Consider the following 24,671-nt stretch of genomic DNA (forward strand, 5'->3'; position numbering starts at 1 on the left):
TCAGCATTTTGTATATTGACTGTATAGACTGCAATTTTTTTGAATTTGTTGATTAGTTCTAACTGTTTTTTGGTGGAGTCTTTATGTTTTTCTCTCATTATATATTTCATCATCTATAAATAGAGTCAGTTTTACCTCTTCTTTACTGATTTGAATACCTTATTTTTCTTACTAATTGCTTTGGCTAGGACTCGCAATAATACTATGTTGAATAAGAGTTCAATATTATGTTGAATAAAATACTATGTTAAGTAAGAGTGGGCATTCTTGTCTTGTGTCTGATCTATGTATGTAAAAGCCTAAGCAACTGAATGACCGGTTGACTGGTCGCTATGACACGCACTGACCACCAAGGGGCAGACACTCAATGCAGGAGCTGCCCCCTGGTGATCAGTGTGCTCCCACAGCCAACCTCCTGCACCAGCCAACCCCCTCGGCCCCCTCCCCTGGCCAACATCCTGTGGCCCCAATTGGCCCCAATTGCCTGCCAGGCTGAGGGACCCCAGCCGTGCACAAATTTGTGCACTGGGCTTCTAGTCTTATATAAAAAGCTTTCAGCTTTCCACAATAGAGTTTGAAGTTAGCTGTGGGCTTTTCATATATGGCCACTATTATGTTGAGGTATGTTCCCTATATGCCCTCTTTGTTGATAGTTTTATAATAAATAGGTATTGAATTTTGGCTAATGCTTTTTCTGCCTCTATGAAGACAATCATTGGATTTTTATCCTTCACTTTGTTAATGAGGTGTGTCACATTGATTTGCAGATGTTGTACCACCTTTGCATCCCTGAAATTAGTTCCACTTGATCATGGTGTATGAGTCTTTCAATCTTTCATTGAATTCTTTTTGCTAATATCTTGTTGAGGATTTTCCATCTATGCTCATCAGGGATATTGACATGTAATTTTCTTTCTTTGTTGTCCTTGTCTGGTTTTGGTATCAGGGTAATGCTGGCCTTATAAATGAGATTGAAAATTGTTCCTTCCTCTTCTGTTATTTGGAAGAGTTTGAGAAACATTGGTATTAATTCTTCTTTAAATGATTGGTGGAATTCACTAGTGAAGCCATCTGCTTGTAGACTTTTGTTTGTGGGAAGTTTTCTATTATGGAGTCAATTTATTACTAATATTAGAGGCCTGGTGCACAAAATTCGTGCAAGGGGCTTGGCCCTCGCAGCCCCTTGCAGCCTCAGCCGGCCCTCGCAGCCCCTCACAGCCTCGGCTGCCTTGGCCAGTCCTCTCAGCCCCTCGCAGCCTTGGCCGGCCCTTGCAGTCCTGGCTTCCTTGGCCAGCCCTCACAGCTCCAGCTTTGTCCGGAAGGTTGTCCGGAAGGATGTCCAAATGGTCATTCTGCTGTTTGGTCTAATTAGCATATTAGCTCTTTATTATATAGGATGACTTCAGATTTTCAATTTCTTTACAAATTATTCTTGGTAGGTTTTCTGTGATATCAATTGTAGCATTGTTTCTTTCATTTCTGATTTTGTTTATTTGAGTCTTATTACTATTTTTCTTAGTGAGTCTAACTAAAGGTTTGTCAATTTTCCTTCTTTACAAAATACCTGCTCTTGGTTTCATTGATTCTTTTTATTGTCTTCTTAGTCTATTTTTTTTCAACTCTTGTCTTTGTTATTTTCTTTCTCTATTAACTTTGATCTTCCTTATTTCTTCCTTTTCTAGTTTTGTGGGGTGTAGAATTCTCTTCCTCTTTTTCCTTTTCTAATTATTCTTCTTAATCTAGAAATTGTGGATGTTCACAATTTGAAGAAGCAGAGGAAGGCTGAGAGAATCAAGGGGAGATTGCAGATGATGTTTCCAGTTACCTCACTTTTACAGCCTGAGTGTTTCCTCTCAAAATTCATATGTTGAAGCCCTAGTCCTATATAATAAAAGGGTAATATGCAAATTGATTTTAACAGCAGAACGACTGGGAATGACTGGTCACTATGACACACACTGACCACCAGGGGGCAGATGCTCAATGCAGCAGCTGCCCCTTGGTGGTCATTGTGCTCCCACAGAGGGAGCTCTGCTCAGCCACAAGCCAGGCTGATGGCTGCCAGTACAGCGGTGGTGGTGGGAGTCTCTCCCGCCTCCTCAGCAGCGATAAGGATGTCCGACTGCAGTTTGGACCTGCTCCCTGCTGGCAAGTGGACATCCCCTGAGGGCTCCTGGGCTGTCAGAGAGATGTCTGACTGCCAGGTTAGGCCCAATCCCCCAGGGAGCAGGCCTAAGCCATCAGGTGGTCATCCCCTGAGGGGACCCAGTCTTCGAGAAGGCACAGGCTGGGCTGAGGGAGCCCCCCACCCCCGAGTGCACAAATTTTTGTGCACTGGGCTTCTAGTATCCAATATAATGGCATTTGGAGGTGGTATCTATGAGAGGTAATTAGATTTTGCTGAAGATATGAGGGCAAGTCCCCCATGATAGGGTTAGTGCTCTGATAAAAAAGAGACCAGAGTCTCCTCTCTCTCTCTCTCTCTCTCTCTCTCTCTTTCTCTCTGCGTCATTGAAGGATACAGAAATAAAGCAGGCATTGGCAAACCAGGAGGTAGATCCTCCCAAGTGGGCACCTACCCTGCCAGCACCTCGATCTTGGATATCGCAACCTGCAGAACTGTGAGAAATACATGTTATTGTTTGAGCAACCCACTAATTAGTCATTTGTTATATATAGCTCTCCAAATTGACTTGGACATATTTTGGGGCTTAGTGTGCTCAGACCAATTTCCTCCCGCCAGATGTTCACTTTTATGTCTTAGGGTTCTATACATGTTAAAGCAGAAAGTCATGATGTCAGTGCATGTCACCTAACAAAAACATTCACTCAGTAATTCTGGAGACCTTTTTATAAAGACTCTGGCTCCTTCATTAGTCAAGTAAGACAATTCCAAAATGTGTCTTTTCCATCATTTAGGAGACTTTTCCCTCAGGTTTGCACTTCGTTGTAAACTTATTACTGGCTTTATACACATTTCTGCCTCATCATTTTCTCAACTCTCTGCCAATGTGATCCGCGCATCCCAAATAAACTATGGTCACTTGAATCTTTTCTCAGGATATTTTTTCTTTGAAAATGCAAACTATGGCTTTCATTTACCTCTGTAAAATAGCAGAATTTATGTCCAATGGAGTTTTTATGGCAAGAGATCAATGATTTCTGGTTTCAAAGTGAGTGGACAGAGGAAATATTTCCAATGAAAAGAACTTTGAATACATTAAGTATTACTTATATGAATTTTTTGCACAAATAAACAAAAAACCAACCTGATGGAACGATGTAAATGGCTATTTGCAAGTGGTGAAAGGCTTGACTGATTGGCTGAATCCTGGAAGGAGCAAGGTTGGACTATAGGCATTTGGAGAAGAACCATGTAGAGGGAGATGGTCTGTGGACAGAAAGTGTTTCCACATTCTGTCTGTCCCACCTCAATGCCCAACCCCCCCCCCCCGCCCCCCGAGAGTATCCACCATTTAGGAGACACTGGACAACTATGAGTTTGATACAGCTCAGCCTGTGTCCCTTTTCAGGTGCACCAACATTTGCACAGGGAGCATGAGCAAAGTAGCCCTGGAGGAAGGGACAGAGGCTTTGTGTGAACCAAGAGTAAGAACTTCCTCTCCCCACAGCTCCTCTGCTCTATGTGCTGTTGTCATAAGCAGAGCATGGTGCTGAATCCTTATCTGTAATATCCATCTTGAAAAGTAATCACCCACACAGAGCCAATGTTCTACAATGTTCCACATTGAAAAGACAGCAGTTCTTTCTTTCTATGATTGCATGTTTGGTGGGTGGAATTATCTTCCTTGTCTGCAGGCTTATCTACCAGAGTACACTATATGGTTATAGGATGCTGCACAGCAACATTTTTGATTCAGGGACTTTATAAAGAACAAGGTCAACAATAGGCACATAACCATGGATCTAGTTGTCCTATCATACATCACATGACAGAGAAATTACTGGTCTGGTTAAAAAATTGTAATAGTGTTCTGGGCGTGTAGCAAAGACACCACCATAGAGTGATTACCTGTAGGACTGATATATTGCCTTTTAAATGTGGTATGTATTTTGACCCAATAACCATTGTTAGGTTGACATATATGTAGTACTATATGTATCCATAAAGGTTAGTATCCATGGATTCAGAAGCAATGGGTGCAGTAAAGGTGACCCTCTCACTTTAACCCCCTGTGATATACTTTGTAATCTTGGCTTCCTATTGCATCAGGACTTTGGGCTTTTCTGGATTGGTAACTTTACTCCTATGAAAGCACATTTTGTCAGGAACATAATCTAATGTTACAGCTATCATCTGGTCAGTTTAGACTCCTCATAACAGTGAGAGAAAGCAGAGAAAGCAGTTACTATTTGGTGAGTGATAATTACCATGAACATGTAGAGAGCAGGGAGAAGTACATCTGGAATGTGGGAACTTACTGGGGTGTCTCATGGTGTGTACGTGCCCCATGACAACCTTATCTGAGCGATGACAACACCACAGCTTGCGAAGGGTTCAGTAACCAGAGGCTCAGACCTCTACATCTTTGACATGTAAATGTCAGTGTCTTGAGCAGGCACAGAAGACCCAGTCCTGGATCTGAGTCTGGTCATTATTATCAGCTTGTGACATTATGCAATGAATTTGTTTTCCTGAAATTGTAGATGATAATTGTGGGAGCTATTGTGCTCAGAATGAATGATGCATATAGTATGCAATATGTATTTAAATCAGGAATGCTGTACAATAAATACACACAATATGGATGGCTTATGGTATAGACTTTATTAAGAAACACATAGAAAAGAGTCTTGCATCTAGTAAGACAACTTAATGTGATCCTGAAGGAAGAAAGTCTTATACAAGAATCATGATTACATTGTAAGGAATTGTGATTAGGAGGAGTATTATTCAGTTACAGAAGCCTATTAATGGAATAGGAAGATTTGTTGACTCAGTTATTTAGAGGGAGCCATTGGTCCTGACTTCAGAGTTAAAGGCAAGACCATGACTGCACATCGAGGATGCACAAAGCTGAGGCAAGATCTACATACATGAGAGGAAGAGAACTGAGGGAAGTCCTCTGTATTCCATCCAGCTGATTCTTTAAACAGGCAGATGAGTCACAGAAATTATGGTCTCGCATGCTGGTTGTCAACAAAGTCCAGAAGGTTCATTTGTTTCCATAATGGCAAATCAGTTCACAGATGATAGGTGTGCAGATGGTGGTTGTCTGGCAAGGTGATCAGCAGCAGCAGGGCTGGCCACAGCTGGATCCGCAGCCATAGCTTATGCACCCAGGCACGCAGCAGCAGGTGGGGCGGTAGCAGGTTCTGCAGACATTCACGGGACAGCAACAGACTTGCTGGCAGCAGGGTGAGCAGCAGCAGGACCCGCCACAGCTGGACCCACAGCAGCTGGGCTGGCAGCAGGGAGTGCTACAGCAGCAAGGCTGGCAGCAGCTGCTCACACAGCAAGGGCGGCAGCAAGGCTGGCAGCAGCTGGACACACAGCATGGGCGGCAGCAGCAGCTGGGACGGCAACAGCTGGATCCACAACAGCTGGATCCACAGCAGCTGGGCTGGCAGCAGGGAGTGCTACAGCAGCAAGGCTGGCAGCAGCTGCTCACACAGCAAGGGCGGCAGCAAGGCTGGCAGCAGCTGGACACACAGCATGGGCGGCAGCAGCAGCTGGGACGGCAACAGCTGGATCCACAACAGCTGGATCCACAGCAGCTGGGCTGGCAGCAAGGGGAGCAGCACATGGTGTCAGGTGTGGAGGGTGGGTTTCTGTTCAGAGGTGAGTTTCTCAGATTCTGATGGTGTCTTCTCTTTGGGGGCTTTTATACTCTGGACCCCCAATGTTGGGACCAATAAGCAGGACTTTCCTTGCTGTTGTTTCCTCGTTTATAGTCACAAGGAAATTATCAAGGAGGAAGTTATTCCCCGTGTTTTGAGGGTTCCGTAAATTACCGTTTGATCTTCTCCTTAATTGGGAATACTACTTAAGAATCTTTTTAGGAACGGGACAATCAGGAATCATCCCCAGCAACATTTCTGGTCATGTGACATCATCTGGTCGTGTATTACTTCCTGCTGGTTTGAAGAAGGTCAGGATAGTGGTCTCCTCTCAGTGTTGTTCCTTTGGCCATATTTAGATTGGGAGGTGCCCTGAGTGGTCAGGAGTTGATGGGTTCTGTGATTAATGAAGCCCTGCTTGAGTCTAAGTCTGATCTCCCAGAAAAGTGGATTCAAGGCTTCAATCTGTATGTATCTGAGGCCTCCTACTAGAAATGTGTTTCCCAGCTCTGCCAGAGACTCTTGGGTCCTTGGCCCACTGTTTTTCATGTGCAAATCAGCACCCAACCAGGAGAATAGAGGCAGAAGCCATCCACTGGTTTTCTGAGCATCAAGCCATTCATGTTGCATCTTTGTTTTCTAGCTGAATCAGGATCTCAGGTGATACCTCTCAAGTTGCACATACTTTCTTTCATAAATTCAGGCAAAAAGCGAGATAAAATGATGACCAAGGGAAATTTGAGTATGTATATTTATTTATACTTTTCAACAAACGTAGAAAGTTATCACATACATGTTAGAATGTGTTTCTGCTCCTTTTTCTCTCTTCTCAGCACATATGCCAGAGTGGAATTGCCATGTCATAGGAAAAGCACAGAGTCAACAGGCCAGGAAGGCTAGGACAGTGTTTCTGCATTCCACTACCAACACTGCCTCCTGCTCTTTCTGATATTTTGAGCCTTCTGAGTTCTACTTGTATGTATCTCAGCTTATTTTTTATTGAAGTATACTTGACATATTAAATGATATTACTTTCAGGTGTAGAACATTATGAATTGATATTTGCAAAATGATCAGCACAATCAGTCTAGTTAACATTTTTCAGCATTCATAGCTATTAATTTTCTTGTGATAAAAACTTTTAAAATCTACTCTCTTGCCAAGCCAGTGTGGCTCAGTGGTTGAGTGTGGACACATGAACCAGGAGATCACAGTTTGATTCCTGGTCAGAGCACATGCCTGGGTTGCAGGCTCAATCCCCAGTGGGCGGGGAGGTGCAGGAGGCAGCCAATCGATGATTCTCTTTCATCATGGATGTTTCTATCTATCTCTCCTTCTTCCTTCGTCTCTGAAATTTAAAAAAAATCACATTAAAGATCCACTCTCTTAGCAACTTTCAAATATGTGATACAGTATGTTTAACTGTAGTCATCATGCTGTACATTACATCCCCATGACTCATTTCTTTCATAACTGGAAGTTTGTACCTTTTGACCCCCTCGCCCATCTTGCCCACCCTGCACACCCCACCACTGGCTACCACCAATGTTTTACTTTTAGATTCTAGATATAAGAGAGATTATATGGTTTTTGTCTTTGTCTGACTCATCTCACTTAGCATAATGCCTTCTAGGTCTGTGTTGTGATAGATGAAAAGATGTACTTTTTATGGCTGAATAATATTCAGGGGGGAGGGTGTGTGTGATGGATATGCAGGTTGTGTTCATATCTTGGGTGTTATAAATAATGCTGCAATGAACATTGTTGGTGCACATATCTTTTCAAGTTAGTGGGGCTTTTTTCAGATGAATATCCAGAAGTGGCATTGCTGAGTCATTAGGCAGTTCTATTTTTAATTTTTGAGGAACATCCACACTGTTTTCCACAGTGGCTATGCCAATTTAAATTTCCACCAACAGTGCACAAGAGATTTCTTTTCTCCACATCCTCACCAACACTTGTGAGGTCTTGTCTTTTCATTTATTTATCCTTGTAACAGGTATGAAGTGATATCTCATTGTGGTTTGAATTTGCATTTCCCTGATATTAGTGATGTAGAGCACCTTTTCATGTACCTCTTGGCCATCTGTATGTCTTCTTTGGCAAAATATTTATTCAGATCCTCTGTCTGTTTTTAAATTTAATGTTTCATGGGTTTGGGAGTTTTGTCTTCATTTTGCTATGGAGTTTTATGAGTTCTCTATGTATTTTGGATATTAGCCCTTATCAGATGTATGATTTGAAATATTTTCTCTCTTTCAGTAGTTTGCCTTTTCATTTTGTTGATGGTTTCCTTTGCTATGCAGATGCTTTTTAGTTTGATGTAGTTCCACTTGTTTATTTTGCTATCTTTGCTTTTGGTGTCATATCCAAAAAACCATTGGCAAGACCCATGTCAAGGAGCTTATCGCCTATGCATTTATCCAGGAATTCTGTGGTTTCCAGTCTTACATTCCAGTCTTTAATCCATATTGAGTTAATTTTTGTGTATGCTATACTGTAAGGTAGTGATTCAGTAACACTCTTTTGCAATGTGAGTGCCCAGTTTTATTTCATCACCATTTTTGAAAAGACTGTCCCTTTCCCATTTTGTATTCTTGGCTCCTTTGTCATAAATATATTGACCATTATATGGGGGTTTATTTCTAGGCTCTGTATTTTGTTCCATTGATATGTGTCTGTTTTTATGCTAGTACCATACTGTTTGGATTACTATAGGTTTGTAATATCATTTGAAATCAGGGAGCAAGATACCTCCAGCTTTGTTCTTGTTTCTCAGGAATGCTTTGGCTAGTCAGAGATATTTGGGGTTCCATATACATTTTAATATTTTTTTTACTTCTGTGAAAAATGCCATTAGAATTTTAATATGGATAGTACTGGATCTGAATATTGTTTTGAGTAGTTTGGACACTTAACAATATTAATTCTTCCAATCCACGACCATAGAATATATTTTCGATTGTGTGGTCTTCAGTTTCTTTCATATATATCTTTACTTTTCAGGGTAAAGGTCTTTCACATTCTTGGTATATTTATCCTAGTTATTTTATTCATTTTTATGCAAATATAAATGAAATTATCTTAATTCCTCTTTCTGATAATTCATTGCTGGTATATAAAAACGCAATATATATATATATATATATATATATATATATATATATATATATATATTGATTTGTAACCTGTAACTTTCCTGAATTTGTTGATTAGTTCTAAAAGTTTTCTGAGTCATCTTTAGGTTTTAAAAAATATATGTAATATTACTTCAACTGCAAATAGAGTCAGTTTTACTTCCTCATGCCCAATTTGGATGCCTTTGTTTAAAAAAACCTATTTTTACTAATTACTCTGGCTAGGACTTTCTGTAATATATTAAATAAAGTGGTGAGAGTGGCCAGAGGAATTGCATGAGTGGCTGGACAGTGCCTGAGACAGGAACGGCTCCCTGCACTCATGAGAGCTGCAGATGCTGTCCCTGCGGCTCGAGCATGTCGCTGCAGGGACCTGACACGGGAGGAATGTTGTAAACAACATCATCTGTACATATGAGGGATTATTCCTGCCACTGTTGAGGTAGAAAATTAATTGCACTCTTGCTAGACCTCAGCACTCAGTATCATTGCTACTTGTATTGACCTGTGAGCGTTGGTGCCCTTGAGCAGGAACAGAAGACCCCATCCTGGATCTCAGTCTGTCCATTATTACATGACATCACACAAGGAAGTTTTCTCATTTAAAACTGGATAATAATTCATGGAGGTCCATTTTGCAGCTCCAGTTGGATGCTGCACATGGTATGCAATAGGTATATGACTTCCTTTGTCAGGAATACTGTACAGTAAAAGAAAACACAATATGGGATTTAGAAGGTACTGATTTTATTAAGGAATGTGTAAGATTCCCTGCATCCAGGGAGAGGTTACAAAGTGATTGTGAAAAGAAGAAATAGGATAAAAACTATGCATATATGGTTATGAAGATATTGATCAATTGCAGAAACCTGTTAAAAATTATGAAGATGAATTACTTAGAAGGAGCAAGAGATCCTGACTTAAGAGTCAAAGCAAGAACATGACTCCATATCAAGGATGCAGGAAGCTGGCAAATGACCCATAGCATGGGAGAGAGAGAACCGAGTGAAGGCCTCTACACTGCATCTCAAGCCTCTGAGCAGGCTGATGCATAACAGAAATGGTGGTGGTGGTATGCTGCTTGTCTTCGAAGTCTAGGAAGTGAAATTGTCCACATGGCAAATCAGTTCACAGATGGTGTTATTTCCAGTTGGTGGTTCTTGGGGGAAGACAGTCAGCAACATGAGGGCTGGTAGCAGTTGGACACACAGCAGGGGCGGCAGCAAGGCTGGCAGCAGCTGGACCCACAGGTGGGCCTGCAGCAGGTGGGCTGACAGCAGCATGGGCGACAGCAGCACGGGCAGCAGCAAGGCTGGCAGCAGCTAGACCCACAGGTGGACCTACAGCAGGTGGGCTGGCAGCAAGGGGAGCAGCACATGGTGTCAGGTGTGGAGGGTGGGTTCCTGTTCAGAGGTGAGTTTTTTGGATTCTGATGACTCCTTCCTTTCTGGAGCTTTCATACCTGTGGCCCAAAATGTTGGCACCAATGGCCCGGATTTTCCTTGTTCTTGTTTACATTTTTAGTGTTGCCACTTGGGAAATTTTGAAGAGGAAGTTTTCCCTAAATGTAATTAATCTCTTCAAAATAAGTTCTTAATCTATTTTTTTTAATTGAGAATAACTCATAGGAACCTTTCTATAGATAAATAAGAAATGGTCACATTATCAGCATGCTCCTGCTTCATAATCGGGTGGGTCCTCTGACCCATAGAGTGCCTGCTGCCTGGGCAGGTCGCAGTGGTTGGTGGCTTGATGCCCAATCTGTTTATTCCAGGGTCACTTAGGTCACTGACTGCACACTGTCTTTCTTTCTGTCATTAATGTAGTAATTAGATCAGGAAAGATGATACCTGAAGTATCATGTTCAAAAGTTTTTATGGCTTAACATTCATCTTAAAAAGTGCTCAAATATATAATTTCCAACTTGGTAAATTGTTATTAATTTTCAACTTGATAAAAGATCTCAGAGTGAACACATCCATGTCATCCTCATCCCCTTCAAATTATAGCGCTCACTCATCCCCAAACGTCATGAGTTTAGGCTGTTCTTAAACTTTATATGAATGAAATAATGTAGAATTGGCTTTCTCTTTATGTGATGATTGTGAGACGCGGCTTCCTTATCTGAGCGTCCACCCTCCTGGGCCTCCTACATCTTTTGCTCATCGGGACCCCTTTGATCAGACAGTCAGAAGGCATTGCAGAGCAGCTCCTCCTCTGATTAGACACCTTGTGCCCTGATAGTCCTGCTGCAGCATCGCATTCCCTTCACTCTGATCTCTGACATGTGTTTCCCTGCCTCGTAGGATGCTTCCTGACAAAGGACAGCATTTCCCTGTTGACTGCATGAATTTTATGATGTGCATTTCCCCCCAAGGCCCTTGTCACTAACCTTGAAAATGGATCTTGATTTGTAAGATGAAGTTCAGAGTTGTTTCTCAAAATATTCTAGGTGTTATCAGATTCTGGTTTCGTGGAATGAGATCTCCTTATCCTGTACAGTATACGGCCATATCTTACCATTCTTATTACTTGTGCCTATGCTGTTTTGTAAGGTGCTTCTGGTTTGCCTTATCCATTTTCTATACTATAGTGCCACCAAGATTGTGCATCTATTTACCTCTTGTTTTATCCTTGGCCGAAAGTTTTCTATGGTGAAAGTAGAATGCAACATATTTTGGTTAAGGGAATTAAACTCATATGGAAGAGTCCCCAGTTCCTATTCTGGCACTCACTAGCCATATGTTTTGGGGGTAAAGATAGAATACACTTAAACCAACTCATGAATTGTTTCTCAATATACTGTGTGATCTTCATTTTTCAACTACCATCTTACATATAGGTCTGCTGATGGATTAATCTAGAAGTGTTTTCTTTCTCTTTCCCCCCTTATATTACTGGTTCAGTCTGTCTGTAGTCAGATACCTTTATAAGAGACCCCAATTCTTATATTTTCAAGGGATGTTATAGAAAAATATATTCATCACCCTTATTATTTATAGAGAATAGTTTTTCTTCTCTTCCTCAATAATCTAAGATAGTGTCTCTTTTGGTAATCTTTGAATCCCTGAGTTAATGCACACTAACCTTGGTTTACAAATTATAAACATTAAGACAAAGGTATTAATGAGAAATCATGGCACATCCATGGAGAGTTTAGTGCTCATCTCAATGACTAAAAAAATACATGAGTGGTAATTTTCAGCACAATTCCATCTGACTCCTTCAAACCCTACTTGGTTATAAGATATGAACACGGACTACCTGAACTTCAGTGATTGATGGCCCCGATGGCAGCTTTTATGCCAGATGGAGAATTTTTACTGCAACAGATGAAAAACTTTGGTCTGCAAAGGCAGTAGAAAGAGGAAATATTCCCAGTGAAAAGAACTGTGATTAGTACAATGATTTTGTGTGTGTGTGTGTGTGTGTGTGTGTGTAATTTTGTATGGGAGGTGGTCGATGGCCTCAGAAAATGATGTTTATTGGCTACTTGCAAATGGTGAAAGGCCTGATTGAGTTATCTTATCCCTGGAAGAAGCATGATTGGAAGAGAAAGGCATTTGGAGAAGAATCGTGTCCATGGAGATGGTGTGTCAGCAGATGCTGCTTCCTCTTTGTGTGCTCTCCAGTGCTCCCCAGAGAGCATCCACCACTTAGGAAGCTCTGGACAAGTACAAGTTGGTATAACTCACGTTGTCCAGGTCCTCGGGTGCACCGGTACTTGCACAGGGACATGAACAAAGTAGCCATGGTGGCAGGGATTGAGGCAGGTGTACACCCACAGCACAGGTTCCCTCTCCCCATACTGCTGGATGTGCTGTTGTCATAAGTCGGGACAAGAGGTGAGTTGGTATCAATAGTATCATTTATGAAGACTAACCACCCCAAGTGGGCCCAAGTGTTCCACTCGGATCACTTCCACACTGAAAAAGGCAATCCTTCCTTACTATGATTGCACGTTTGTCAAAAAGAATTGTCTTCCCTGTCTGCAGTGCTATCCACCAGCTTACAGTATTGTCATAGGATCCTGAATAGCATCACATTGGGCCAAGGGACCCACTCTATGATGAACAAGGTCAACAATAGGCACGTAACCATGGGTCTACTTGTCCTACCGTGCATCACGTGACAGAAATTGCTGGCCTGGTAAAAAGTTGGAGTGGTCTCTTAGATGTGCAGCAAAGACACCACCATAGAGGTGACAACATCCGGAATTGATATATTGTCTTCTGGATGTGGACTGTACCTTAACGCAATGGCCGTTACTATATCATTTACGTAGGACCACAGATGTCCTCGAATGGGAGTACACACGGGTTGGGCAGACGTCAGAGTGAATCTCCTCACGTTAACCGCTAGTGACACACTTGGGAATCTGTGCTTCCCGTCCCGTCACGGCTGCAGACCCTCCTGGACTGAAGGTTCTACTCCTGTGAGAGCACATTTTTGTCAGGGACATCATCTAAGTCAGAACGATCATCTGGTCAGTTTGGAATGTCATAGGAATAGAGTAGCAGGCGGAGGATGCAGTTCCTACTTGGTGAGGGACACTTAGCAGGAAAGGTAGAGAGCAGGGAGAAGTGCATCGGGAATGTGGGCATTTACTGAGTGGTGCATGCCCCGTGACAACATTCACCCGAGGCTTCTTTGGGATGTGAATGTAAGTGCCTTTCGGCAGAAACAGAAGACTTGCCTGGATCTGAGTCAGTCCAGTCTTAGCTACGTGACCTTAATCAATTAATGGGGGTTCCCCCCAAAAAACAGAGATACCTCTTGTGGGGCTGTTATGATGCTCAATAGGGATGGTGCATATAGTATGCAGTATGTATTTAAATCCCTGTGTCAGGAATTCGGCGCAATAAATAACACACAATATGGATGAATTATGCTATAGATTTTATTAAGAAACAAAGGGTAAGACTCCTACAGTTAGGAATACAGTTCAAAGTGATCCTAAAAAAAGAAAGCCTGTTACAAGAAGCATGACTACATTGATAAGGAACATACGATTATGAGGATTATTTATCAGTTGTAAAACCTTTTAAAAATTATAAGAATTTGTTTTTCTAAGTTACACAGAGGGAGAGGGTGAAGACCTTGACTACAGACTCAAAGCAAGAGACCGTAGCTCCATATCGAGGATGCAGGAAGCTGGCACGTGATCCACCAACCCGGGAGGGAGAGGATCAGGGATGTCCTGTGCACCCCATCAGGCTGAATCAGAAGCTTGTATCAGGCAAATGAGTCCCAGAAAATTATGGTCAAGCATGCTGGTTGCTAAGTCTAGGAGTGAACAAGTCTCCAAAATGGCAAGTCAGTTAGCTGAAGATGTTATGCTCGGATGGTGGTTTTCTGACAAGGTGATCAGCAGCAGGAAGGCTGGCAGCAGCTGGACACACAGCATGGGCGGCAGCAAGGCTGGCAGCAGCTGGACACACAGCATGGGCGGCAGCAGCTGGACACACAGCATGGGCGGCAGCAGCTGGACACACAGCATGGGCGGCAGCAGCTGGACACACAGCAAGGGCGGCAGCAGCTGGACACACAGCATGGGCGGCAGCAAGAAGGCTGGCAGCAGCTGGATCCACAGCATGGGCGGCAGCAAGGCTGGCAGCAGCTGGACACACAGCATGGGCGGCAGCAGCAGCTGGGTTGGCAACAGCTGGATCCACAACAGCTGGATCCACAGCAGCTGGGCTGGCAGCAAGGGGTGCAGCACATGGTGTCAGGTGTACAAGGTGAGTTTCTGTTCAGAGGTGAGTTTTTCAGATTCTGGGGACTTCTTCTGTTCTGGGGTTTTTATACACTGGGCCCCCAAATTTGGGACCAATCAGTAAGACTTTCCTTGTTTTTGTTTATGTTGTTTTGTTAATCACAGGGAAATTGTCAAGGAGGAAGTTGTTCCCTAAGTGATATGAATATTTAGAAAATTGGTGTTTAATGTGTTTCTTAATTGAGAACAACTCATTGAAACTGTTATAGATAAAAGGAAGTAGTCACAATATCAGCATACTCCTGAAAGCAACCTATAGATTCAGTGCAATCCCCATGAAATTTTTCATGTCAGAAATAGAAAAAAAAAATCCTAAAATTTATATGGAATGACAAGAGATCCAGAATAGCCAAAGCCATCTTGAGAAAGAAGAGCAAATCTGGAGGCACCATGCTCTCTGATTTCAAACTATTTTACAAAGCTATAGTAATCAAAACAGTATGGCATTCGGCATAAAAACAGAAACATAGATCAATGGAACAGAACAGAGAGCCCAGAATTAAACCCAAATATATATGGTCAATTAATTTATGACAAAGAAGCGAAGAATACACTATGGGGAAAGGTCAGTGTTTTCACTAAATGGTATTGGGAAAACAGTGAAGCCACATGCAGAAGAATAAAACTGGGCCACTGTCTTACACCATATGCAAAAATTAACTCGAAATGAGTTAAATACTTGAATGTAAGCTCTGAAACTATAAAGTTCCTAGAAGAAAACATAGGCAGTAATCTCATTCATATAGATCTTGTCAATAATTTTTTGGAGTTGATACCAACACAATGGCAAAAAACTAAAATTGTGAAACTACAGCAAACTAAAAAACTTCTATATAGCAAAGGAAGGAAAGCATCAACAAAATAAAAAGGCAACCTACTGAATGGGAGCAAATATGTGCAAATTGTATAGTTGATGCTGGGCTAACTTCCAAAATATATAAATAACTTATATAAGTCAATAGCAAAAAACAAATGGTCACATCTTAAGTAATTATAGAACATCTCAAAACTCAAAAACTGACACAGTACAATCCCCAGTATTGGCTCAGGTTTTACCTGTATTACATGCACTCATGAGTGTGTGTGCGTGTGTGTGTGTGTGTGTTTCTATGCAGATTATCGTATGTACTGTATGGATTTGTGTAATCACCATCACAATTAAGATACAGAACTGCCCTTCTCCATAAGGCTCTATCTTTGTAGCCACATCCACTCCCTCCCACTCATCATCCGACACCCCTGCCTACCACTACTCTGTTCTCCATCTCTATAATTTTATTTCCAGCATGTTCTACAAATGGAATCTTATAGTGTGTAACCTCTGTGATTGGTTTTTCACACTCAGCATCCTTCCCTTGAGATCATGCATGTTGTTCTTTGTATCAATAGCTTGTTCCGTGGTGTATCACAGTTTGTGTGTTCCATCCTTCACCCATGAAGGGCCCCTCAACGGTTTCAAGTTCAAAGAGCTTTAGGCATCCTTGCATAGAAGACTAAATCTAAGATGAAAGTCACAGCCTGTCTTAGATCTGAAAGAATTGTTATTAATCCAATATATGGCACCTGATTTGGGGAGCAGTAAGTATACCTAAACTTCTTGGGAGTATTTATTAACTAGCCATACTCCCTAATGTTGTATTCACCCTCAGCACCTCTATGTCAGGTATAACCGCATCAAAAATGTTACTGCTGGTATCAGGTAAAAAAAAAAAAAAAGATTAAATAACCCCTACACATCTCTCAGCAGAGATTAAAGCAGTTTAGAATGAAAAGACAAAGGTTTTCCCCTGTGATAGTAACCTCAGTATAAGTTCACACTCATTGCCAACCACTCTCTGCCATGACACCCTGAATTGCACACTGAATGCCAACTCTGATACATTAATGAACATGAATATTATTCAGAAAGGAAATGATTTTAAAAAAAGAAAGGAAATCCTGCCAGTTGTGATAACATGGATGGGCCTGGAAGATATTATGCTAAGTGAAATAAATCAGTCACAGAAGGACAAATACTGCATGAATTCACTCATTTGAAATATTAAATACACAAAAGGAGCATAGAATAAAATTTTTGTTTGCAGAGGCTGGCGTAGTAGGAAATGGTGAGCTGTTGTTCAGTGGGTATAGAATTACAGTTATACAAGGCAAATAACATCTACTGGTCTGCTGTACAATGTTGTGGCTATAGTTGACAATATAGTATGGGACACTTAAAACCTCGTTAAGAAGGTAAATCTTAGGTTAATGTTCTTACCACACACACAAAAAATGAAGGGGATGGAAAGAAATATTTTTGAGATGATGGATATATTTAGTACCTTAATTATGGAAATGGTATTATGGTACATGCATACGTCCAAACTCATCAGAATGTATACATTAGACGTGTAATTGTTTTTGTATATTACACATACCTTAATAAAGCTGAAGACAAAGAAGAAACATCAAAATTAGATAGATGACTTAGTTTTTCCTCCAACACCAGTTATTTGTTTCCCATCAGAAAGTCTAGAAAATGGGCCACAATTCACAGGAGGGAGAGGAAATATCCTAAGAGCCTTATTCTCATGCCAGCGATGCCCTGATTCACATTCAACACTTCTCTGCCCACCTGACCCCACAATGAATGAGACATCAAACTAAAATGCAGCTGTATCTCCCTAAGTCACCAAAAGGAATGTGGCTTATTATCACCCAAAGGGAGACATGTTGGGCTGTGCAACATGAGACACACATACATGATCTAAATGCATAAATCACATGACAGCTTTCTTTAAGGAAGATGAAGCAAGAAAGACACATAACAGATGATCCAGGAAGAGCTGAAGTGAGGAATCCTAACCCATCAGGAAAAGGAAACAATGTTTTCCATCCATCTTGAAAAGGTTAGCCAGGAAAACAAACCTGGCTAATTTCCTAATCACCTGTTAATTAGGACAAACAGGACAAGGAAAGAGCACAGCTTCTGATGACAGCAGCCCTTAGCAGGGTATAAAAGGGGACCTGGGGCAAGCAGACTTCCAAACCTTCCAACCCACCTTCCTGAAAACTCACTCCGAACCTCCACCCTCTGACACCATGGTCAACTCCTGTTGTGGCTCCGTCTGCTCTGACCAGGGCTGTGGCCAAGGCTGCTGCCAGGAGACCTGCTGCCGCCCCAGCTGCTGCCAGACCACCTGCTGCCGCCCTTCCTGCTGTGGCTCCAGCTGCTGCCGCCCTTCCTGCTGTGGCTCCAGCTGCTGCCGCCCTTCCTGCTGTGGCTCCAGCTGCTGCCGCCCTTCCTGCTGTGGCTCCAGCTGCTGCCGCCCCTGCTGTGGCTCCAGCTGCTGCCGCCCCTGCTGTGGCTCCAGCTGCTGCAGGCCTACTTGCTGCATCTCTAGCTGTTGCCGCCCCACCTGCTGCCAGACCCCCTGCTGCAGGACCACCTGCTGCCGCCGCCCCTCCTGCTGTGGCTCCTCCTGTGGCTCCTGCTGTGGCTCCAGCTGCTGTCGCCCCTCCTGCTGTGGCTCCAGTTGCTGCCGCCCCAGCTGCTGTGTGTCCAGCTGCTGCCGCCCCAGCTGCTGTGTGTCCAGCTGCTGCCCGACCCTCTGTTGCAAGACCACCTGCTGCCGTCCCACCTGCTGCCAGACCACCTGCTGCCGCCCAGTCTGCTGACTGCCCTGACCTGTGCCCACTGGTTTTTGTCAGCCGATCTTCTTGATGTAGTTTAACTGAACTGAGTCATGAGAGGCCAATTGTCAAAACTTAGTTCCAACTGATTCTTAAACTGACTTTGGCCTCCAAATATATTCGCCCCCCCCCCCCCCCCCCCCCGCAAGAGCATGTTACTACCTGTCTCCCAAATGAACACAAAGTTTGAATTTCGTCTGAAATCTTTCAACCAACATGTCATCCCAATTGATATATTTCTTCCCTGCCATCTTTTCTCAAATGGAGATGTCCCTAAATCTTAAATAAATCTGAATTTCCCAGGCATACAAATACAAGAGTATCGTGTCTGATCATTTTTCCTCTTGACTTGCCAGTTGTTCTGTTGTTCTCTCTGCAGAGAGCAGAGGACAGCAGGTGATTTCAGGATGCCCCCCTCTATGGCCTCAGCATCCTTGTTTTAATATAGGAAGATGGTTTCTTACAGCAAACACTTTGATCTGTCGTCCTGTGGACTTTCTCCGGATGAAGGAGCCAGCTCAAGGCAGGCCGGGGGTCCAAGTGTGTAGGAGCAGTGCTCGGCCAGTGATGAGTGCAGTGGGTACATACTCTAGCTCTTTCCTCTCAGGTGGGGGTAAGGAGCGCCACTCTCTACAGGTCCTTGGTGGAGTGACGCCCAGCTGCCCACAGGAGTAAGCTGCTCATTCCATCATCCTACACTGGCCTCCGTCCCTTCCCCGGATCACTTCCCAGGTTCCCTGCAGTGCCTTTTAGGATGATCTTCCAAATAAACTACTAGATCTCAAACCCCTGTTCGGGAGTCTGTTCCTGAGGGCACCCAACCTAAGACGCCAGTATTCCAAATGTAATTACTTGTGTCCTTTAACACATTTTAAACATATATTATGAATGGTTGCCAACTGTCAGTGTCAACTTAGATCCAGTAACCAACAACGTCCAATAGGGGTATTCCAGTGTCCCCTGAGGAAATGGCTGTGGATTCCTTTGGGAAAGGACTGGAGTGATCAATGCTACATACACTTGCTGTGGTCCTTGGTCTTGGAGGACTGGCCTTACTTTCAATGAGTCAGTGGGTTGTAGATCTGAGAACTGGCTCAGCCTGGAAACTGGGTGAGGAGTCATAATTTCCCATTGGGATCACTGACCTCAGCCTGTGGGTCCCACAGCACTTCACCCCAGTTGTCATCCCAAATGTGCTTGCTGCCCATCACATATTTATACCCACATTACTCTGACCGTTAAATGCTGCCAGCTGGCCTCTGCTACTTCAAGGACATTCTCATTCTCATTGCTCCTTGGGAACTCAGTTCTGTGACAATATTCCCTACCACGAGCTCCAACCTTAGAGAATAGTCCTCTCTACCTGTTCATTCCTTCTTATCTTATTACAGAGGGCACCCCCTGAGTCTTCCTAGGGAGCTTATTCAGCTGGTTGGGTTTTCTGGCCTTGTGGCTAGATCTATTCTAGCCTATTAACTTCTCTGCACCCTTTGATCCCTTCACCCTCATCTCTGTGTTGTGTGGTACTAGATAAATCTGTACGAATTATCTATTGTTAGCTAATATTACCTCAAATTTTAGCAGCCTAAAATGAGACTCATTTACTGTCTCATAGTTTTCGTGCATCAGGAATCCCAAGTAAAGCTCAGCTGGGCTCTCTATTCCTTAATGATTCATAAGGCTGCAATCAAGGTGTTAGCTGGCACTGGCATCTCATCTCAAGTCTTAGCTGGAGAAGAATCCACTTCCAAGTTCACAGATGTAGTTGTTGACAGGATTCCAGTCCTCGAGGGCCATTGGAGTGGGCCTCAGTTCCCTGCTGGTTGTCGAATGGAGACTGTCCTCAGTGCCTTGCCCCATACTTCTCCCCCACAGGGCCGCTCACTTCCTCAAAGCCCATGAGGGCGAGAGAAAGTCGGCTAGCAAGATGAGAGTCACCATCTCATATAACTTAATCGCTTGATGTTGCCAGAGGCGGTTGGTTAGAAGCATGTTACTCACAGGGAGGGAATTATGTTAAGACCATGAACACCAAGAGGTAGAAATCACTGGGCCACCTTAGGGGCTGCCTACCACAACTCTTAACTGAGTGAGAGAATAGAAACACACAATACATATATGAAGATCCCACTTATATAAAATTCAAAAACAAGTAAAACTAAACTATCATGATTAGGATGCATACCTAGGTGGTAAAACTGTAAAGCACATCAGTGAAAAGATTAAGAATCAGGGCAGTGATTCTATGTAGGGGGGAAGGAGAGTGATGTGGTCAAGAGAAAACACATCCAGGGCCCTCTTGGTGACAGCACTGCTCTTTTGTTTGACTTGGGTGTTGGGATAGATAGATGCTTGCTTCATAATTATTTATTATATTATACATGTATGTTTTATACACTTTTCAGTATACAGGAGTTCCCCCTTGAATCTGAGGTTTTGCTTTCTGTTGTTTTAGTTACCCACAGGCACCCATGGTCTGAAAATAGTAAATGGAAAATTCAAGAAATAAACAATTCATAAGTTTTAAGTTGCATGCCATTCTGAGTAGCGGGGTGAAACCTTGCACTGTCCTGCTCCATTCCACCTGGGTAGTGAATCCTTCCTTTGACAATTAAATCCATACTATATACTCTACTCACCCGTAAGTCACTTAAGTAGCTGTCTTAGTTATTAGATCAACTGCCTTGCTATTGCAGTGCTTGTGTTCAAGTAACTCGTGTTCACTTAATAATGGCCCCAAAGTGTAAGAGAGTGATGCTGGCAACTCAGATATGCTAAAGAGAAACTGTAAAGTGCTTCCTTTAAGTGAAAAAGTGAAAGTTCTTAACCTAATAAAAAAAAAGAAACAAGCAAACAAACGTAGGCTGAGGTTGCTAAGATCTATAGTAAATTAGATCTTCTATTCATGGAAGGGTGAAGAAGGGAAAAGAAATCAGTGCTAATTTTCTGTGGGAATAACCTCAGGATATTTGGGGGAGCTCAAGACGAGAGAAATTGACCTAAATCTATAGGTATTGCAGGCAAAGCTGATTGCAAGCATCTTCTGGCTCGGCTTCTTAGCCTCGAGAGGCTGTTAAAAGTTCAGTCCGAAGATTCCACATGGAAAGTTCCAGCAAAACAGATTTAAAAGAATGTAATCACAACCACAATGAGGTACCACCTCACACCTGTTAGAATGGCTATTATCAACAAGAGAAGTAATAGCAAGTGTTGAGAGGATGTGAAGAAAAAGGAACCCTCAGACACAGCTAGTGGGAATCTAAACTGGTACAGCCACTAGGATAACAATATGGAGCTTTCTCAAAAAAAACTAAGGATGGAGTTACCATTTGACCCAACAATCTATCTTCTGGGTATCTACCCCGAGATTTGAAAACATTTTTTTGTAAAGATGTATGTACCCCTATTTAATTGCAACATGATTCAAGGTGGTCAAGACATGGAAACAACCTAAGTGTCCTTCATTGATGATTGGATAAAGAAGATATGATACATATATACAATGGAATACTACTCAGCCATAAGAAAAGATTACATACTGCCATTTGCAACAATATGGGTGGATCTTGAGAATATAATACTAAGCAAAATAAGTCAGATTAAAAAAGTCAAGAACCATATATTTTTACTCATGTGGGATATAATACTGAACATATAAGACAAAAACTCATAGACACAGACAACAGTATTGTGGTTACCAGAGTGGGTGGGGGAGGTAAAAAGGGTAAAGGGGGTCAGATATATGATGATGGAAAGAGACTTGACTTTGGTTAGTGAACACACAATGCAATATACAGACCATGTATTATAGAATTATACACTTGAAACCTATATAATTTTATCAACCAAAATCACCCTGAAAATTTTAATAAGCCGTAAACATAAATATAAGAGCCTATATGACCCATCACCACTCTTGACACTCTTAGGTAAATAAGCAGGCCAAATTTAGTAAGACTTGACTTGTTATGAAAACAAATTAGTTTTACTAGAATTACTTTTGGTTTAAAAGGGGGTGAATGTAAGGGGAAAATTATGTTTTTTCCCTCTACACTCTACCAGGAGGAGGGGATGACAGTCTCTAGAAACTCCTACCAATGGAGAAGGCAGGGACTTCACTCCGAACAGCTTTACCCTTGTTTGCTGTGCTCCCCCTGGCAACCTCTCATAGCTAACGCCCCCTCCCCAGGTCTGCTTTTGTCTTTATTGAAGATGGCGTTAAGGTGAAGGCAGATGCCATCTCAGGGGAGTGACTTAGTTCCCGAGTCTCTCCCATGTATAGAGGAGCTATACATGTTCTTAAATGGTTGTTTGTTTTCTTCCTGCTAATCAGATTTTGTCCATTTAACTCTTAGACCAGCAAGCAGAACCTAGAAGGGCAAAGGAGAATTTTTTTTCTCCCTGACACAGAGTTGGACTTGGGCATGGATTCAGTTTGTCACTGTAAACATGTCAGCAGCATGCCCATCACCCCAGAAATAAGTCCCAATCAAAGTCAGCTGAAGAAACAATGAACAAAACAGAAACAGAGGCATTCGTGCAGTGGTTCTCAACCTTCTGGCCCTTTAAATACAGTTCCTCATGTTGTGACCCAACTATAAAATTATTTTCGTTGCTACTTCATAACTGTAATGTTGCTACTGTTGTGAATCGTAATGTAAATATCTGATATGCAGGATGGTCTTAGGCGACCCCTGTAAAAGGGTTGTTCGACCGCCAAAGGGGTCGCGACCCACAGGTTGAGAACGGCTGCATTAATTCATGGAACAGTCTGGTATCTGTCAGAGAGGAGGGGGTGCTGGATGAGAGAAGGTGAAGGGATTAGTCAAAAAACATATACATAACACATAGACACAGACAACAGCGTGGTGATAGCCAGAGTGGAAGGGGGTGGGGATAGGTGGAGGTGGGCAAAGGGAGGGAAAATGGAGACCGGAAGAGACTGTTTGGGGCGGAGGGTGCACGAGGCAATGTGCAGATGATGTTTTGTTGAGTTTTACACTTCAAACCTGTATGGTTTTCCAAATCAATATCATCCCAATAAATTCAATTTAAAAATAACTGAGGAGGGAACGTGTATTGAACCTAATGAGGTGATCAGGAACTGTATCTTATGACTAGATTATGAACAAAGCAGGAACAATGCTAACATCCTTTTATCTGAAAAAGTTTCTGTAATTCTCAATTAAGAAACATATTAAACACTTATCTGCTACTCATTAAAACATGTAGAGAATAACTTCCTTTTTTACAATTCCCCAGTGACTATGGAAAACAATATGAACAACAACAAGGAAAGTTCTGCTCATTGGTCCAAACTGGGTGGGAGAGCGTATAAAAGCCCCAAGATAGAAGGGGAGCCCTCAGCATCTGAGAAACTCACCTCTGAACAGGAGCCCACCCTCCACACCTGACACCATGTGCTGCTCCCCTTGCTGCCAGCCCAGCTGCTGCAGGCCCACCGGCTGTGGGTCCAGCTGTGTGTCCAGCTGCTGCCAGCCTTGCTGCCGCCCAACCTGCTGTCAGACCACCTGCTGCCGCCCCTGCTGTGTGAGCAGCTGCTGCCAGCCCAGCTGCTGTGGGTCCAGCTGTGGCAGGTCCTGCTGCTGCCAGCCTTGCTGCCGCCCATGCTGTGTGAGCAGCTGCTGCCAGCCTTGCTGCTGTAGCACTCCCTGCTGCCAGCCATGCTGCCGCCCATGCTGTGGATCCAGCTGCTGCCAGCCTTGCTGCCGCCCAACCTGCTGTCAGACCACCTGCTGTAAAACCACCTGCTGCCGGCCCAGCTGCTGCTGCCGCCCTTGCTGTGTGTCCAGCTGCGGTCAGCCTTGCTGCTGCTGATCACCTTGTCAAAGAACCACCATCTTCACACAACACCTCTTAACTGACCCGCCATTTTGGAAAAAAATTCACTTCCTCAACTTGGCTGACAACCAGCATGCTGTACCTAAATTTCTGTGACTCGTGTGCCTGATACAAGCCTCTGAATCAGCTGGATGGAGAGCAGAGGACGTCCCCAATCCTCTTCCTCCAGCGTGTGTGGAACATGTGTCAGCTTCGAGCATCCTTGATATGGAGCTATGGTCTCTGCTTTGACTCTGTAGTCAAGGTCTCCACCCTCTCCCTCTGTGTAACTTAGAAAAAGGAATTCTTGTAACTGTTACATAGGTTTTCTGCAACTGCTGAAAATCTTCTCAATCCTGTTTTCTTTTCCCATGCACTCCTGGTTCCTGTAATCCTGCTTTCTTCTTCCACAGTCACTCTGAGTTGGCTCTCTAGATACGGGG

At 43.0% G+C, this 24,671-nt stretch overlaps 2 protein-coding genes and 1 pseudogene across 3 annotated transcripts; 1 reads left to right on the top strand and 2 right to left on the bottom strand.

The window, feature by feature from the left end:
• Positions 1-5,177: 5,177 nt before the first annotated feature.
• LOC138995040 (keratin-associated protein 9-4-like) lies at positions 5,178-10,317 on the bottom strand (annotated as a pseudogene).
• A 3,989-nt stretch (positions 10,318-14,306) lies between these two features.
• LOC138995041 (keratin-associated protein 4-3-like) lies at positions 14,307-14,663 on the bottom strand. Its single transcript, XM_070395403.1, has one exon. The coding sequence runs from the start codon at positions 14,661-14,663 to the stop codon at positions 14,307-14,309; it is 357 nt and encodes a 118-aa protein (XP_070251504.1).
• Positions 14,664-17,796: 3,133 nt separating this feature from the next.
• On the top strand, positions 17,797-24,225 carry LOC138993765 (keratin-associated protein 4-3-like). Of its 2 annotated transcripts, XM_070393108.1 has the most exons (2): positions 17,797-18,363; positions 23,887-24,225. In XM_070393108.1, exons 1-2 carry the CDS (start codon positions 17,797-17,799, stop codon positions 24,223-24,225), a joined length of 906 nt encoding a protein of 301 aa, XP_070249209.1. The 2 variants fall into 2 exon arrangements, with proteins under 2 accessions (XP_070249209.1, XP_070249210.1); XM_070393109.1 differs by lacking the exon at positions 23,887-24,225 and having other exon boundaries at positions 17,797-18,372.
• The last annotated feature ends 446 nt before the right edge of the window (positions 24,226-24,671 follow it).

This window comes from Myotis yumanensis, unplaced genomic scaffold, assembly GCF_028538775.1.
Source record: "Myotis yumanensis isolate MYYU_CA2020_CCGP unplaced genomic scaffold, mMyoYum1.0.hap1 SCAF_16, whole genome shotgun sequence".
NCBI lineage: Eukaryota > Metazoa > Chordata > Mammalia > Chiroptera > Vespertilionidae > Myotis > Myotis yumanensis.

Bases quoted from the DNA above. Each gene is read 5' to 3' on its own strand.
- LOC138995041 (XM_070395403.1), bottom strand. From the start codon at position 14,663: ATGTGCTGCACCCCTTGCTGCCAGCCCAGCTGCTGTGGATCCAGCTGT.
- LOC138993765 (XM_070393108.1), top strand. From the start codon at position 17,797: ATGGTCAACTCCTGTTGTGGCTCCGTCTGCTCTGACCAGGGCTGTGGC. The intron at 18,364-23,886 runs GTCTGCTGACTG...AGCTGCTGCCAG, and splicing joins AGACCACCTGCTGCCGCCCA to CCTTGCTGCCGCCCAACCTG.